The sequence below is a fragment of the Brassica rapa genome, chromosome A01, assembly GCF_000309985.2.
Source record: "Brassica rapa cultivar Chiifu-401-42 chromosome A01, CAAS_Brap_v3.01, whole genome shotgun sequence".
Classification (NCBI taxonomy): Eukaryota; Viridiplantae; Streptophyta; class Magnoliopsida; order Brassicales; family Brassicaceae; genus Brassica; species Brassica rapa.
This window is the reverse complement of record NC_024795.2, coordinates 23,650,450-23,666,753: the sequence shown is the minus strand read 5'-3', so window position 1 is coordinate 23,666,753 and position 16,304 is coordinate 23,650,450. Positions and strand designations below refer to the sequence as shown.

At 36.8% G+C, this 16,304-nt stretch overlaps 3 protein-coding genes across 10 annotated transcripts; 1 reads left to right on the top strand and 2 right to left on the bottom strand.

The window, feature by feature from the left end:
- The first annotated feature begins 662 nt into the window (after positions 1-662).
- Positions 663-7,084, top strand: LOC103838209. 8 transcript variants are annotated; one of them, XM_033282166.1, is made up of 5 exons: positions 663-1,357; positions 1,468-1,577; positions 1,660-1,750; positions 1,833-5,649; positions 6,144-7,084. In XM_033282166.1, the coding sequence occupies exons 4-5, from the start codon at positions 4,478-4,480 to the stop codon at positions 6,901-6,903; spliced, it is 1,932 nt and encodes a 643-aa protein (XP_033138057.1). In that variant the 5' UTR covers positions 663-1,357; positions 1,468-1,577; positions 1,660-1,750; positions 1,833-4,477; the 3' UTR covers positions 6,904-7,084. The 8 variants fall into 8 exon arrangements, with proteins under 8 accessions (XP_033138057.1, XP_033138061.1, XP_033138051.1 ...); XM_033282170.1 differs by having other exon boundaries at positions 1,652-1,717; XM_033282160.1 differs by having other exon boundaries at positions 663-1,577.
- LOC103838180 lies at positions 7,055-10,108 on the bottom strand. Its single transcript, XM_033282191.1, has one exon. It carries the CDS (start codon positions 8,406-8,408, stop codon positions 8,184-8,186), a length of 225 nt encoding a protein of 74 aa, XP_033138082.1. The 5' UTR covers positions 8,409-10,108; the 3' UTR covers positions 7,055-8,183.
- Positions 10,109-10,358: 250 nt separating this feature from the next.
- LOC103838170 (reticulon-like protein B9) lies at positions 10,359-11,688 on the bottom strand. The gene is made up of 5 exons (XM_009114594.3): positions 11,508-11,688; positions 11,128-11,308; positions 10,885-11,026; positions 10,735-10,804; positions 10,359-10,649 (listed from the first exon to the last, which is right to left on the bottom strand). The coding sequence occupies exons 1-5, from the start codon at positions 11,617-11,619 to the stop codon at positions 10,480-10,482; spliced, it is 675 nt and encodes a 224-aa protein (XP_009112842.1). The 5' UTR covers positions 11,620-11,688; the 3' UTR covers positions 10,359-10,479.
- Positions 11,689-16,304: the final 4,616 nt, after the last annotated feature.

Genomic DNA, 16,304 nt, shown 5'->3' with positions numbered 1-16,304 from the left:
AGTCCGAAGAGCTGCGTAGAGAGTCTACTCAGCTGCGTCACGAGTTGAGCTCGACGCACTCTGCGTTCACAGCTCGTATGGGTGGACTCGAGGGCTTCTTGGACGTTGTAGCGGCTACAAATCCGGAATGGGAGACTTTGTTGAGGACCATGCGACAACGAAATCCTATCCCAGGCCAGTCACCAACCGACGACTCACATGCCGAGGCGGATGTAATGGCGAGGAGTGATGAATTCTACCAGGCGATTAACGACCACCACCCTTAGTTCTTTTTAATTTTGGTTCTTGTATTATGAATTCAAAACTTATTTATATATAAAATATTTTGGTTTTTAATTTTTAAGAATTTTAATTTTATTCATAATTTAAATAATTTAAATTATTTTTTTAATTATAATATTTTATATTTCTATAAAATAAAGAAACGAAGTAAATTCGTAGCTAATTTTGCGGCTTTTTTACGTGGAAGCTTAACGTGGTTTTTACGAGGAATAATTTACAAGGAAATAACGTGGAAATCTATCAAGGTATTTACGTTTACTTTACGAGGAAAGCTTTCAAGGTATTTACGTTTATTTTACGAGTATTTATTTACGTGGGTTTTACGAGGAAAGTTTTTCGTGGTATTTACGAGGAAACATAGCGACGTCCTTACGTGGAATCTTTACGTGGTCTTTACGACGAAATATTCTCCTTCGCTTTTACGACGAAATAATTTCCTCGCTACGTTACGACGAATTAGCGAGGATATATGCGTTACGACAAACGTATAACAACGAAACGGGTTCCTCGCTAATTCCTCGTAACACTGCTTTTACGACGAAGTGACGAGGAAAACTGCCCTCGTAAAACTTTTGTTTTCTTGTAGTGCATTGGAATGGGGGGTCTCCACTTCATGGAGCCCCAATTTGAAAAAAAAAACTTATATACATATAAATTTATACTATATAAAACATAAAAATGTTAAAGATATTAAGTAAAAATTATATTATTAGATAAAATTTATGATTATTCATTTTAAAAATAACCATTTACAAAATAAAATATATAATTTTTTTTTTATTTTTACTAAAAATTTGATAAAATTTCAATTTTGTATAGGACCTCCATAACGTTAGGTCCGGCTCCCCGGCTCTGCTGTCCAGGTAAGTAGACCTTTTTTTTTACACAAGAAAGTTATAATTTAACTGTGCCTTCCATCACAAGAAAGCATTGCATATTGTTGCTGATTGATGACTATATTTATGGTGTAAGTGTGTGTAGATTATTTGTATATTGGTTCCTATATGCACCTTCACTGTGTACTAGTATTAATACTTTCGAAGAGATGTTTATGATCTTCATCACGCCATTCTCGGTGAGTTCATTTCTACTACTAATCATAACTTCATCTATTGAATTTCAAACCGAAATACATACAATATTTATCATTGATCCGTGTGATTACTAATATTTGTTAATTACAAGGTATCGCATTCTCATGTCTTGTGACTGGAGTCACCACGGACTCCATCAAAGATGCAGTCGATTGGCCACGACCTAACTTCTTTTACCGATGTTTTCCCGACGGTAAACCGGTATGAAACATATCTATCAATCTATTTAATCAGTTTATCATGATTTTTTATACTTTTTCTTATAAATCTGAAAGGAATGCAGAAATTTGACCCGGAAACTAGGATGTTGTACCATGGAGTTAAAAAGATAATCAAAGAAGGTTACAAGAGTTTCCCTAGTGGTCACACTTCATGTTAGTTTTATAAATCATTACTAACTAGGTTGCAGCGAACTGTTTCCGGTCTAACTAAGATGGTTAAGCACGTTATATGCAGGGTCATTTGCTGGTTTAACATTCTTGGCGTGTTACTTATCGGGTAAAATCAAAGTCTTTGACAGAAGGGGACATGTGGCGAAGCTATGCCTTGTGTTCTTACCGATACTCGTCGCAGTTCTTATCGGAATATCACGTGTCGACGACTATTGGCACCATTGGACCGACGTCTTCGCCGGAACGATCATCGGAACATTTGTCGCTTCTTTCTCTTATCTCCACTTTTTTTCCTTACCCATTCGACGAAAATGGTAGTAAACATTATTTATACCGTGATGTCACTGCTTTCTTGAATCGAGATCTTCAAGATTATGAATTTTATTTTACCAAAAGAAAAAGATTATGAATTTTAACAGGGTGGGCCCCACATGCATATTTTAGAATGTTGGCTGAGAAGAGTGGTCTAGCCACGACAATGACACACGGAGCGGTTCTCGAGTGATGTTGGACGAAGACGTCGAGCCTGGTTCCACCTACTTTCCGCACGATTGTAATCGAGAAAGCACTATTCTGAATTTTAAATATTCCCTGCGCATTTATTAATAGATTCATCTATGTAATTTTAACTATATAGTATGTTTTAATTACTGCCCCCCCCCCCCCCCCCCCCCCCCCCAAAGTGTAGTACATAACTGTTGTTTATGTTTGGTTAACATTGGTTTAGTGGTTCCCTAATTTCTTATCTTGGGTTCAGATTTCAACACTGGATCCGTAATAATTAATCAAAGTGAATCTTCGTTCAATTTGTATATTATTTTATAGTACTAGTTTTTAAACCGATTGTCAGTGGTTTTCTAAAACCGGACTAAAAGCTGAACCGGATAATTTTTGGATCATAGTTCAATATGGTTCGACTGGATCAAACCTGATTCAATAGTTTGGTTTAATATATTTTAGTGTATAAATTTAAAAATAATGTTAGTAAATGTGATATGTAATTAAAATATAAATGAATTTAAACATAAACATTATAAATTAGTTTTATGTTTATATAGATAGTTTATAGATTTTTGATGGTTTTAATAGTTTTTATAAGTTTAATAACTTTGAGATTCCAATTTGGTTACGTGACCAGTTCATTCTCGAACCATTTATTAAACCTAACTCAGTTATGTAATCGGTTCATTGTCGAACGCAGCTCAACCATCGAGCCGGTCCGGTTTTAAAAATAATGCCGATTGTATGGGGTCAATCAGAGGTTATGTGTCCTTAGAATACGATTGGCCAATGAAAACAAAGTTGAAATACATTTCTATAAAATATTTGAAATGAACTAATTATGGAAAAGGCAAATAAACCTTACGAAGAGTCATAACGTTGTTCAATGTTCATGATGGTGGCAACTGGCAACTGAAACGTCCGGTTGAAGTAAACCGGACACAGTCACCGAAGGTTATCCACATGGGTTCGGTTTTTCATTTTTCCATTAGTGCAGATTCATCCACCTTCTTCGAGGTCTATTTCCTCTGAACATTTTTTCTCTTCATCTTTCTGTAACAATGAACAAATTTTAAATTCCATTTTTTTATAAATTAACAAGCATAAAATTAAGATATGGATCGTTACAATTTATTTTTCAACGAATAGTTTGTAAATAGTCAAGAATTATTGACATGAATTTGTTATTCTTTTCACATCAACTTTCCGCAAACAAATTGCAGCCAACTGTAATGTTGGAACTTGTAGAGAATTTAACCATGTCAAAGGGTACAAATTAATCATTTTATATTAATCATTCTATACCAAATTAAATAGTACTACACAGCTTTCTAAAAAACACAAATATCGACACTACATTTTGATAATTAATGCCTATAAAGAAAAGTTTCATTATAAGTTTCTCTAACTTGTTACATTTTATTTATTTTGTGATAAATTTCATATAAAACATATAATATCCTAAAATATATACATTTTACTTCTTTTCCAGATGCAAGACGAATATAATTGAATTGTATATAAGACAAACTATAAATTATATATGTCGGTGCTGTAAGCAAATTGTATTCTCTTACTAGATCTTGAAAATCTTTTTTATTTACCAATTGCCGACAAAACTTAGAGATCTTCATATATTAAAACAGAGACTAATCTTAAAGTTTCAGAAAAACTTTAATTTAGATTCGAGCAACCAGCTTTGGAGGTACTTTTTGTTGCCATTACGTTAATAAAATATGACGCTGGTACCAAAGTTATACACATGGGCTGTGATCGATCTAATATAAAAAGATGGAGAAAGAGGCAGAGAGATTGAAGAAGGTTGAGAGAAGCGTGAAAGAAAGGGAATTATTTTCCACTACTCTTTTTTTTCAAGAGGGAGATAAATATTTTTCAAAAAAACTTAATTTTTCTTTATATAATTACATTATTTTATTTTCTAAAATCCTACATATCTGATTTTGTCTTTGTCAACCTGGCTTATATTTGTTTCTTATTATTTGCATCTAGGATTAAATCTTAAATCTTCTATTCTACCTTTTTAGATTATACATATTTGGTTTTGTTTTCATCAATCTGTATATTTGGTTATTATATTATTTACATGTATAGTTAAACGTTTGCTTACTAAAATGAACTATTAATTCGAATTTGAATAGATTTATCAATATATAAAGGGATCCGTTTTAACTAACCTATCCGTTGAAAATGGAGACGCCACTCCCACCTATGTCGCATCTAGCTTCAAATCTTACGTCAACCACAGTTGTCTCAACTACCATCGATGGATCCCCACGCGCCGTTGCCATTGATACCGGAGGAAACATGGAGCCCCTGGCGGCCGTTCCCGACGCAAAGCTACGCCTCATGTGCAGCTTCGGTGGCCACATCATGCCTCGTCCCCATGACAAGGCCCTAACGTACTCTAGTGGCGAGACGCGTCTTGTGGTTATTGATCGACGCGCTTCACTGGCCTCGCTAAGATCTCGTCTCTCTAGTATGCTCCTCAACGGCCGGTCTTTCACGCTCAAGTACCAGCTCCCTAGCGAAGATCTTGACTCACTCGTCACCATCACTACCGATGAAGATCTTGAGAACATGATTGAGGAGTATGATCGTGCGACGTCGTCAGCTACGGCGGCTGCCACGCAACGGATCAGGCTGTTTCTTTTCGCGAACAAGCTTGAGACGGCTGCTACCATGGGGTCTCTTCTTGATAGTGCGAAGTCGGAGACATGGTTTGTTAATGCTTTGAACCAATCCGGTTTGCTTCCTCGTGGCTTGTCGGACTCAGCCGCGGTGAACAACAACTTGGTGAATCTTGACGAGGTAGGTGAAGGTGAAGCTGAAGTTCAAAAAATAGGAGCGGATGAGGGTTGCGTGAACAACAAGCAAGGAGGTTATGTGACAAACGGTGTGATCTCTCATCAGGAGATGCATATGAGTTCGATGCCTGACTCGCCTATGATGGAACCTGCCGGTGGTTCTTCGATAGGATCGTCCTCTTCCTCTCCTTCCACAGCCAACTTGCCACCGATCCGCGTTAGAGTCAGTGAAGACCAGAGGATGGAACAACAGTTTGCTCAAATGAGCTTCACAAACGTGGACGGTCAGAGGAATATGGAAGATGGCGCTGGCTTGGTGGCAAATAGGCCAATGATGACCGATTCTGCGATGGTGCATAACAACAACACACCTATTGATGGTGCTACTGTTGCTGCTGCCGCTATGAGCAATGGCCAGGTTTCACCACATGACGATCGATCCGATCCAGGTATGATGGCTGGATATAGGAAGCCACCTTTGCCGATGCAGCCAGTGGCGATCCCACAGCGAGGTGCGGGTGGGTATGGCTTGACATCTCCTGATTCTGTTGCAAGGTACTTTCATCTTCTACTGCCATTCTTCATTTACTCAAATATATTTTTCATTGTGATGTCCTGTTTTACTGATTGAAAAATGTTTTATGAAATGAGCTTATCTTGTTGTATTAAATAGATAAATGATCTAGGTTTTTCAGATATGGAGTAAAGATGAGTCTCTATTTTTTTATCTTTACATGTGGACATTAGGCTTAGTAGCTAAAGAGATAGATCAGTGTTTTTGAAACTATGCTTATATCAAACGATTATTGAGAATTTCTTTTTGGTTGTTAAATGCATAAGAATCTCATTTTATCTTTATCTAGATGTGTTCTATTTGTACCATACATTAGATTTTTTTTTAACAGATTAGTACAGTTGTTATTGAGTTTGCTTATGTAAAAGTTAGAGCAAACTTGTCATATTGAAGGAACCCTATTGCATTATCAGAGATTTTTTAGATTTGTTCTTTCAGTCAGATGCGGATTATATGTGTTTTTTCGTGGATACAGTGATACTAGCATATCTTCTGCTACTTCATTTTCGAAGCCGGTGTACTACCAAGACCAAGCTCCAACTATGCTAAGAGCCCCGGTAACACAGCCTGAAATTACTCCGGTCCAAACTAGCCACGGCATACCTCAGCATGAACCCACTTCAGCCCAAACCACATCGCACGTCCTATCTCAGCCAAGTACATACACAACTTTGGACCAACAACACCAACCTCCGGTTCAACAACCTTTCTTACACCAAGGTGTTCAATACATTCCTCATCCATCACAATACATCCCGGTTTACCCTCATCAGCAGCAAAACTACCCAGTTTACGTGATGTCTGTCCCGCAATCTCAGCAATATGTTCCAGCTGGAACTCCTCCGCTCTATCCAAACTCAGCACCTGCCACAAACCCAAGACCTGAAGTAGCTCAAAACGTTTACCGGTCCCCTATATCACAGAATCCTCAGGTTCAGCAGCAACAACAACAGACTCAACATCATTACATGGGTTACGCAGGAGGTTCTCAACACAACACAAACGCAAATCCTAACTACAGTACTGGAGCGTACGAGTACACACATCCGCCAAACGAGACAATGTATTACCATGCACAACGTCTCCCCACCAACAATGCTATTCCGTTAGCTTCTCCGTATCAAAGCATGACACCAGCCGCAGCCGCAGCTGCTTTAGCTGATATGTCTAAGCAGATGAGTCTTGCTAGTGACAAAGAGCAACAACAACATATGGCTTCGTCTCAACCGCTCTAAGCATTGACCAGTTAGACAATGGATTATGTTTTTTTTTCTTTACTTAATACGTATAACGTCGAGTTCCTTCTCATGAGATATAAATATAGACTTTTTATTATATCGTTTTGTAAAGTATTTTAGTTATTGTTATAATTAATGTCTATTTCTGTTTTTTTTTTAAATAAAATTTGTTGGATGATTTCTCTAAGTATTGGTATATGAAAGATTGTTAGTTTAGATTAAATATTAGTTTCAAATTGTCTAGATACGAATCTCTTAACTAAAATCAAGGAATGCAATACCAACCAGTTTATTAATGCATATACACACTATCTAGATCAAGAACCAACTTCCAGATAAATATATATAATTGTTCGTCAATCTAATGCTACTCAAACACGAGTTCCACATAACTTCATACCTTCACATAAACCTTTTTTAATCTACAAAACATATTTACTTACAACATAGATAGATGTAAAGTACTGTTTTTTATTATTATCCACCGATTCAAGATTTGGAATTTCAGTTAATTATTTGATGAAATGAGTCAAGATATTGGTGGTTTCAGAGCTTAAAGTACGTATAGAGAAGTACTTCAACGAAGGAAATGAAGACACTTTGCACGGAGTTGTTGAGGCACTTCTACAGAGAAGACTTGTTGACAAACACGGTGATACAGATGATAAAGTGATGGATTCACTCCAAAGCAACCTTTCAAAGAGTGAAAGATGAAGACTTTGAATCTGATTTCGAGGAAGCACACTCTACAAAGACTTTGAATGTGAAACAAAGACTCCAAGCCAATCCAGATTTTATGCAGAAACTACAAGCCAAGATCATTAGGTCTAAAGAATCTAATCACATCAACGCATGAAGAAACTTTTCTGGATGAGGGATCCTAAGATTTGATGGTAATTTCATATTTGTTTTGTTTTTTTGTGGATTATGAATCTCTTCTCCCCTGAAATTAAGGCTTCGAAATAGGATTTGGATCTGGCTTAGAAATAAAGCAACTCATGAAAAAAACAAAGATAGTACCAGTTTTGTTTGTGTTCTTAATTAGATGCAATGTTTAGCAACAAATTAATATCATTATGTATTTTAACTTCAAATCGAAATTCAAGAAATAGTATTTTATGCTTTAATAATACGATTTATTTATACGGTCTATTCTTATATTATGAGAAAAGCAACGAAAGAGCTGTATAACAATAAAACGTAAGCTGACTACACAAACCATAATATGAAAAATAATCGATTATTATTCTGTTTCCACGATGAAGATGAAGGAACTCTTAACCTCCACAACCACCGCCGCAACCGGCTCCGCCACAACCTCCGGCAGCGGGTGTGTTACCAGAAGTGGCTCTGTCGTCGGAAGCTCCATCGGCGCAAGAGAGTAATACGGCCGAGAGGACACAGCAGCCTAATAGAGCCAAGAACACAACATGAACAAGGTAACTAACATGGAACTGTGTTGTTGTCGCCATGCTCATTACATCTTCTAAGTGTCTAGCCATCTCTCTCTAGCTAAGATATGTTTTAAGTGTGGATGAGATTGAGTTGTTTAACGTGAATAGGTTTCCTACTTATAGTTGATAAATTCGTACGTAAGACCATTGACTTTTTCATAAGTAATTCGGTTTGACTATAAGGTTCTATGAAGAATATGTGTTCTTTATGAAAATTAAAAGAGAAGACTTCTACAAAGTCATGCATGGTCAAACACGATTAACTGTGGAATTTTGATGTGATTCGGTGTTTAAGTGTTGGCATAATCAGACGGACTTTGTTATAATTTATGATAACAAATTTTATATTCTTTGGAATAATTTAAAACTTAAAGTTCAAGGTTAGCCAGGGGTTTATTAAAATTTTATAGGTCAAGAAAGAATACTGTCTTTAAGAAATTTCTGGCTATCCCTTTAAGAAATACTGTCTTTAAGAAATTTAAATAACTTGCATACATACTTCAACTTTAGATTTTTCGAGGAAATTTACCTGTTTTATGTTGACCATACTAAATTCTGATTAGAATAGTCAAACCCCTAATATTACTAAAATGAACAGCTTGATTTGCTTTGTAGGTTCTTAAAAAGTTTTTTTATAGCTTAAGATTTTACTGGTCGTTCAATTAAACTTGTTAAATCCAAAATTATGTTAAAATAATCTGCAGTGTTTAATTCTCATTTATCATTGTTCATGTAGGTGGGCTGGGCAAAATATCCGTAAATTTTATTTGATTCGTCATCCGTTTTGATTCGAACCAAAATATCTAGACATCCGTAACTTTTCAAACCAAAGTAAATATTAATATGCAATATCCGTAAAAAAACGAAGCAAATCACAAATACTAATATTTTTAGGAACATTTATCCGATTCGATCTGTTACATGCATATATATATATATATTTAAAGATATATATATATGTAATTTTAATAACTTTTTATTATTGTAATAAAATATTAATATTTTATTTTTTAGATTATTTATTTAGATTTGATATTTTATTTATTTTACGGATCGAATCAAAAAATTTTTGGATATATGGAACACCTAATATCTGGGTGGCTACGGATTAAATCAGATCGGATTCCCATCCATGTAGGGAGTTTATTTAAACAATATACAAAAGAAAAAAAAACGAACAAATGACGGGTTAGGCATGAAAAGCTATAACTCTTCGCTTTTCTATTTCACGTGGACTAAGTGTGTTCCTTGTTTGTAAAAATTTGGCTATATATACAAATTAAAAATCAAATCAAATGTTCTTTGACGAAAGCCTAATGTTTGTTCTTCTCCTTTTTCATTTGGAATCTTCTTCTTCTATCATTAAACATATTTATATATAAACGTTTATATATATATATACTGATCTAAATTTCAAAAGGTTTCTTTCATTTTTCTTCGGATCACACGCACTAGTAGGTTCCAAAGTTAGATGCATTACCTTAACACAATCACAATGCTTAGCGCATACACATCTAATACATCACATTATTAGAGGTTAAGACCACGACAGATATCTAACAATAACAAAATGTATGGTTTGATTTAAGCATGGTTTATGCCACTTTCTCTAGCAAAAAAATGAAGAGAAGAAGTTAAATGTGTGCTAATGGCAAAGGTTTAACGAAATGTTACTACATTTCTTCAAAGCTGGAGAAGCTTCCAACTTTGAGAAATCCATTTTCACCAAGGATTGTTCATTGCTGTTTTCAAGGGAGAAGTTTTGATCCGTCGTTCACGGTTTAACATTAGATATGACTACTGGACTCGAGGAATTTTAACTTGTGGGAGGTTGAAACATGCAAGACCATAAATTATAATAACTCAATTATTGGACCAAAACTAATTAGAATTCATACATCATAGATAAACTATTAATCAAGTGGGTATCCTAATTTCCTCCCCAAGGGTTATTGATTCACGTCATTTGATTTCATTTTGTAAGAAAACACACACAGAAACCAAAATAATTCTATTTATTTGAACTACGAATTAAAACTTGTTTTACGGTAACTATATAAAGAATTGTCTCTCTATGCATATAAATTATATTTTACATCAGTGAGTAACCAATGAAAAATTAAGCATGTTTCTTGCTTTTGACAGTTCCTCTTGGGATCTTGCTGAGAACATTTGAGTCCACTTTCCTGTACAACTTTCTCATCTTTCTCATTAACATACTCGCCACTCTATCCACGTCATCCTCGTACATCTCGTACATAATCGGCAATGTTTGCATGCTTACAAACCCTGAACGGCATGACGTCCATCAATTAATCCACTGTTAATTCATCAATAGTTAAAGTTACATAGTCTAATAAAATATACTTCTTACCTATGAACAGAAGATTCATAAAGTTGATACATGTCCCGATGACGGATAGGATGTAAAGTGAGATTGTTGTCTGACAAAAAAATGGAAAATAATAGTAACTAAAGTTGACATATAACCGAAAGTATAATGAAATGACTATCAATATCTTACGAGGAAAAAGAGTGGAGGATCTCTTCCACAAGCAAGGTCAAGAAGCTTGGAGAGGATTTGGTTGAATCTATCATGAAAGCTTGTTGCTAATTCCTTGAAAGACGATTCGTCGAGCACCACTACTGGTATGATTGGCCTTTCCCTGCATGTATTATTGATTAGTTAAAAAATAAACTCCGAAACTATATATTTCTGTGACTGAAACAAGAAATAGAAAATATTAATCAAAGATTTATACATTACCAATTGAGAAAATCGGAAGCAGTGGACCAAATGAAGAAAAGAAGCATAGAGGTCATGGAAGCATGACAAACTAGGGTTATGAAATTGTATTCCACTACTTCCAGTAAGAACCATAAGAGACTAACTCCTATCACCAATGTTGCAGCTATTTTCGGCTCTCTCCATAACAAAATATCCGCAACTGTAAATCAAAAATATCAAATATCAAATTTCGTGTTTGACTACAATATCACTTGTAGAAAACCATGAAGACATATTCTTCTGATATATATATATTGATAATTGATATAGATATAAAACATGTATTTATTTTCACGTATACATAAATACTCATAACGATTTGGCCGATATAAAGTCAAGGAAATGAGAGACATATATACCTTTGCCTCCTCCGAATATTGAGTGAATTGATCGTTGGCGATTGAAGAGCTTAGTTTGTTGATGCATCGTTCTTTCTTCTTCAGAATCAGAAGATCCCCCAAAGATCGGCATGATGTTGGATTATGATGAATTCTTACGAATTAATGGAAAGAGTAGTTAACTTTAACGTGATGGTTATGTAAATTTGTTGGAAATATAAGAAGAGGTGGACAGACTAGAGAGGTTCTAGGCTTGGGAACAAAGTTAACACATTTTTATGAAGCAAGGAATAAGTAATGGTTTTGTCCTTAATCCTTCTCCTATTTTTTTTCTTCATATACACGTTTGCATAAACAATTCAAACTCCTAAATAAGAATTACGTACAAGTGATAATTTCAATGGCAAAGAGTATAAGGTAAGATGTTTTGGATGGTATATTTTCTCCTTCCGCCTCAAGCTAATTCAGCTTCCACAACTGCCTGTGAATATAAAGATTCATGAACTTTGGTCACTCCACTTCTTATGGCTGGTGATCCCGTTGAAGGTGGCTACAAATGTACTACTCTCTGTTTTCTTCGTCTTGCATGATCTTGTCCTGACTTATGGTAGGTGTGGTGAGGCGTGAAAATCTCAATATTTGTATATTTCTGGTAAAAGTACAATTATAAACTTAGATGCTTTTTTTTATCTGAGAAACTGTTAGCAATCGATCTTTAATCTTGTATTGGTAAAATCTAATTTTGTATTTTCTAAAAACTAACCAAGATAACCTAAAATAAAAATAAACTATTCTTCGAAAAACAAATAATTCTTCTAGGATAATTGGATTTTACAAGTTATTTTTACTTGTAGGAGGCAGGCCCGTCTCAGTTGTAGGTGAGGCCTTGTGCTGAAAAAAAAAATTTAAGGCCTTTTTAAGAAGAAGAAAAAAAATCTGGGGCCCTTTTTTTTAAGAAAAAAAATAATTTAAAACATTTTCGGGCCTTGTTCTGGGCTAAAAATTTTCAAAATTGTAATGGGCCCTGCGCAAATGTGCTCCCAGCACATGCACAGGGCCGGGCCTAGGAGGAGCAATAATAACAACTCAAATTGTTACACTACTCACTAGGCGTGAGAATCATAAAGTTCATATCACGATTGATGCTTTGTACCCACTTTCAATTAATTCATTCTCTCTTTTTAATACCACTGTTTTATCCTTGTTTGCTCTATCATAAAAAAATTGATAGACATAAACTCCATCTCCATTTTAAAGGGTTTGAATGAATAAGCATAAATATATGGTCCGGGTTGGCTGGAGCCTGGAACAGATGACAATCTCGGAAGTTGTCTACGGACGCGATGGTTAACGTATTTATTGAACAAGAACCAATGTATTCATCAACATCTGGTGCCAGTGTATCGTTTCAACTCTCTTGCATAATCTATGAAGCTTCTTCGATTTCGTTTTAGCAGCTATTGTGGTATTCTTTTGTTTACAAGTTTTCTAATCCTAAACTTTTTGCCTATCAAGGCTCAATGAATTTTTTCAGCATTAAAAGAAATATATATATATATATATATATATATATGCAGACAAAGCATCCGGGCCGGACGGTTTTTCGGCCGGGTTCTACCATGCTAATTGGGACACGATTGGACCAGACATCACCAGTGAAGTCCAGAGTTTCTTTGTCTCCAGCACTTTGCCGCCAAGGATAAATGAAACAAACGTGAGACTCATCCCAAAGATAAAGAATCCTCAAGCTGTTGCAGATTACCGGCCCATCGCGTTATGCAACGTGTACTATAAGATCATCTCCAAGATTCTAACCAAAAGACTGCAGCCGCTCCTCTCCTCTATCATCTCGGAGAACCAATCCGCCTTTGTCCCCGGGCGAGCAATCTCAGATAACGTACTGATAACACACGAGGTTCTCCACTTCTTAAAAAATTCAGATGCTGAGAAGAGATGTTCTATGGCAGTCAAGACGGACATGAGCAAAGCGTACGATAGGCTCGAATGAAAATTTATCGAGCTGGTACTGAAGCGGCTAGGATTCCATGACACATGGACCAACTGGATATTGGAATGTGTATCCACTGTTACATACTCCTTCCTCATCAACGGCTCGCCTAGGGGAAGGGTACAACCGAGCAGAGGAATCCGCCAAGGAGACCCTCTCTCACCATACATCTTTATCTTGTGTGGTGAAGTCCTCTCGGGACTATGTAACAGGGCAAGCGAAGAGGGTTCTTTAAAAGGAATCAGTGTAACAAGGGCAAGCCCCCAAGTCAACCACTTACTCTTCGCCGATGACACTATGTTTTTCACTCGTGCAAACAAGAAAAGCAGCCAATGTCTGAACTCCATCCTCCAGCGCTATAGAGAAGCTTCTGGACAGACAATTAACAGCGAAAAATCGTCCATCTCCTTCTCGAGACGAACTCCGACTGCATTAAGAAACATTGTCAAAGAAGAGTTAGGCATCCAAAAAGAAGGTGGAGTAGGCAAGTACCTCGGCCTGCCATAACACTTCGGAAGAAAAAAGAGGGATCTCTTTACTTCCATTATGGAAAGAATTAAACAGAAAGGGAGCAGCTGGACAAATCGATTCCTATCGAAAGCTGGAAAACTGACCATGATCAAGAGTGTCCTATCCCCGATCCCATCATACTCGATGACGTGCTTTAAACTTCCCGTCTCCCTATGCAAAAGAATCCAAGCGGCTGTCACAAGATTCTGGTGGGACGATAGTGTGGGCCAACAGAAGATGGCATGGACTTCTTGGGAGAAAATGACAAAACCTAAAGCCATTGGAGGGCTAGGATTCAGAGATTTCCAAGCATGGAATGATGCCTTCTTGGGCAAATTAGCGTGGAGACTGCACAACAATCCAGACCTACTGCTATCCAAAGTATTATTTGGGAAATATTGCCACTCGGAAAGCTTTATGGAGGTCACGCAGAAGTCAGCCAGTTCCCATGGTTGGCGCGGAGTACTTATAGGCAGGGATCTTCTGAAAGAGAACATGGGATGGGTGGTTGGAAACGGCTCCTCCATTCGAATTTGGGATGATGCTTGGCTCAGCCTCACGTCCAAGTTAAGACCAACAGGACCATCAACTGAGGCGTCCATAAATATCACAGTGGCAGACCTGTTCCAAGACAACTCTAGAGACTGGGACGATGGCAAAATTAGAAGCTTGCTACCGCAATGGGAGGTTGTCATCAAGAGTATCAAACCGAGCCGGTCGGGCGCTGCGGATAAACAGATATGGCTGAGCACACCAAATGGTGAGTACACGACCAAGTCAGGCTACCATACTGCAATTAACATGAGAACAGAGGACCTTGAAGTAAATGAAGAAGAACCAGCCCTGAACTGGTTCAAGGGTGTTTGGAATTTACACATCTCACCGAAAATCAAAATGTTTCTGTGGAAGCTTTTCCAAAAAGCGATACCGGTGGGAGAGATACTGGTTGAAAGGCATATTACCACTGATGGTAGATGCAAGAGGTGTGGCACACTGGAATCTATAGATCATCTTTTCTTGCAATGTCCATTTGCAAGGAAAATCTGGAGAGCAGCTCCATTTGTTTCGACATTTGAGAATAGCGGATTGATAGATTTAAAGAGTGTGTGGTCAAACCTCTGCGAAAAGAACTGTGTCCCCCCTACAGGACTTGTCTCCGGCCAGTTAGCTCCTTGGATCCTGTGGCATATCTGGTGCGCTAGAAACCAACTGATCTTTGAAGGTAAAACGATTACTGAGGAAGAAGCTCTTACCAAAGCTATTACAGCGGCAAAAGAATGGACAAGCAACCAAGAGCAGAGACCCCCACCTCCACGTAAGATCCCGCCACGACCCCAAACAATGACGAACTGCGACGTCCTCAACTCTGATGCGGCGTGGAGAGCATCTAACCTCACGGCCGGACTCGGCTGGATGATTAAAACTCAGGAAGGATCTTCTGACTTCACTCTTCCAACTCCCTTAGTTGGCTCTGCCTTGATTGCAGAGGGTCTAGCGTTGAGAGAAGGAATGACAAGCTGCAGAGATATGAGACTCAGGAAGATGCGATGTGAATCAGACTCAGCCCAACTGATTAAGACGATCAACTCAGGAACGTTTCACCCGGAACTTTACGGAATTATTTCTGATATCTGTAACTTATCTTGTTTTTTTGATGAAATCTCTTTCTCTTGGATCTCAAGGGAAAAAAACAAAGCAGCTGATAAGCTTGCAAAACTCTGTCTGGTTGGGGAGGAGGCTTTTATGGCTGACACCTAACTTTTGATTTGCATTAATATAAGTATGTGTTTCAAAAAAAAAAAAATATATATATATATATATGTGGGATTTTGACGTCAACAAATAATAAGCATAAATAATGAAAAATAACAACATCAAACTTCAAAGTAGAAGACACATGTTTGCATGAGCTACAACTTCAACAACCAGTGTGTGAACACATTTTACTGACCATCTACACACCAAACATTCCTTTTCCTTCCAGAAGTGTTTCTGGATTATGATATATGAGCTCTTTTTATCTATATTCTATTAAAAAAACTTAGTAACAGTACTAAGCAAACCGATCAACCGTTTGATAAACACATTCCAATCTTTGCTTCTTCTTTTTTTTTTTTCATGCTACATTAAAAAGAAGTTCCAACGAATGTTAAACTTTTAAGTCTACAAAATCTACTTACCAAAGAATATGAAACAACTAATTTTTCCATTTATAGTGCTACACTAAAAAGAACAGGGCATGTTCATTAATTTACTACACTTGCGCCAAAAGACGAATTGTTCAATGAGTGATTGTGGCA

Coding starts and splice junctions, on each gene's coding strand:
- LOC103838209 (XM_033282166.1), top strand. CDS start 4,478: ATGGAGACGCCACTCCCACCTATGTCGCATCTAGCTTCAAATCTTACG. Junction 5,650..6,143: donor TCTCCTGATTCTGTTGCAAG/GTACTTTCATCT, acceptor TCGTGGATACAG/TGATACTAGCATATCTTCTG.
- LOC103838180 (XM_033282191.1), bottom strand. CDS start 8,408: ATGGCTAGACACTTAGAAGATGTAATGAGCATGGCGACAACAACACAG.
- LOC103838170 (XM_009114594.3), bottom strand. CDS start 11,619: ATGCCGATCTTTGGGGGATCTTCTGATTCTGAAGAAGAAAGAACGATG. Junction 10,805..10,884: donor ATCCTCCACTCTTTTTCCTC/GTAAGATATTGA, acceptor TTTTTTTGTCAG/ACAACAATCTCACTTTACAT. Junction 10,650..10,734: donor TATGAATCTTCTGTTCATAG/GTAAGAAGTATA, acceptor CATGCCGTTCAG/GGTTTGTAAGCATGCAAACA.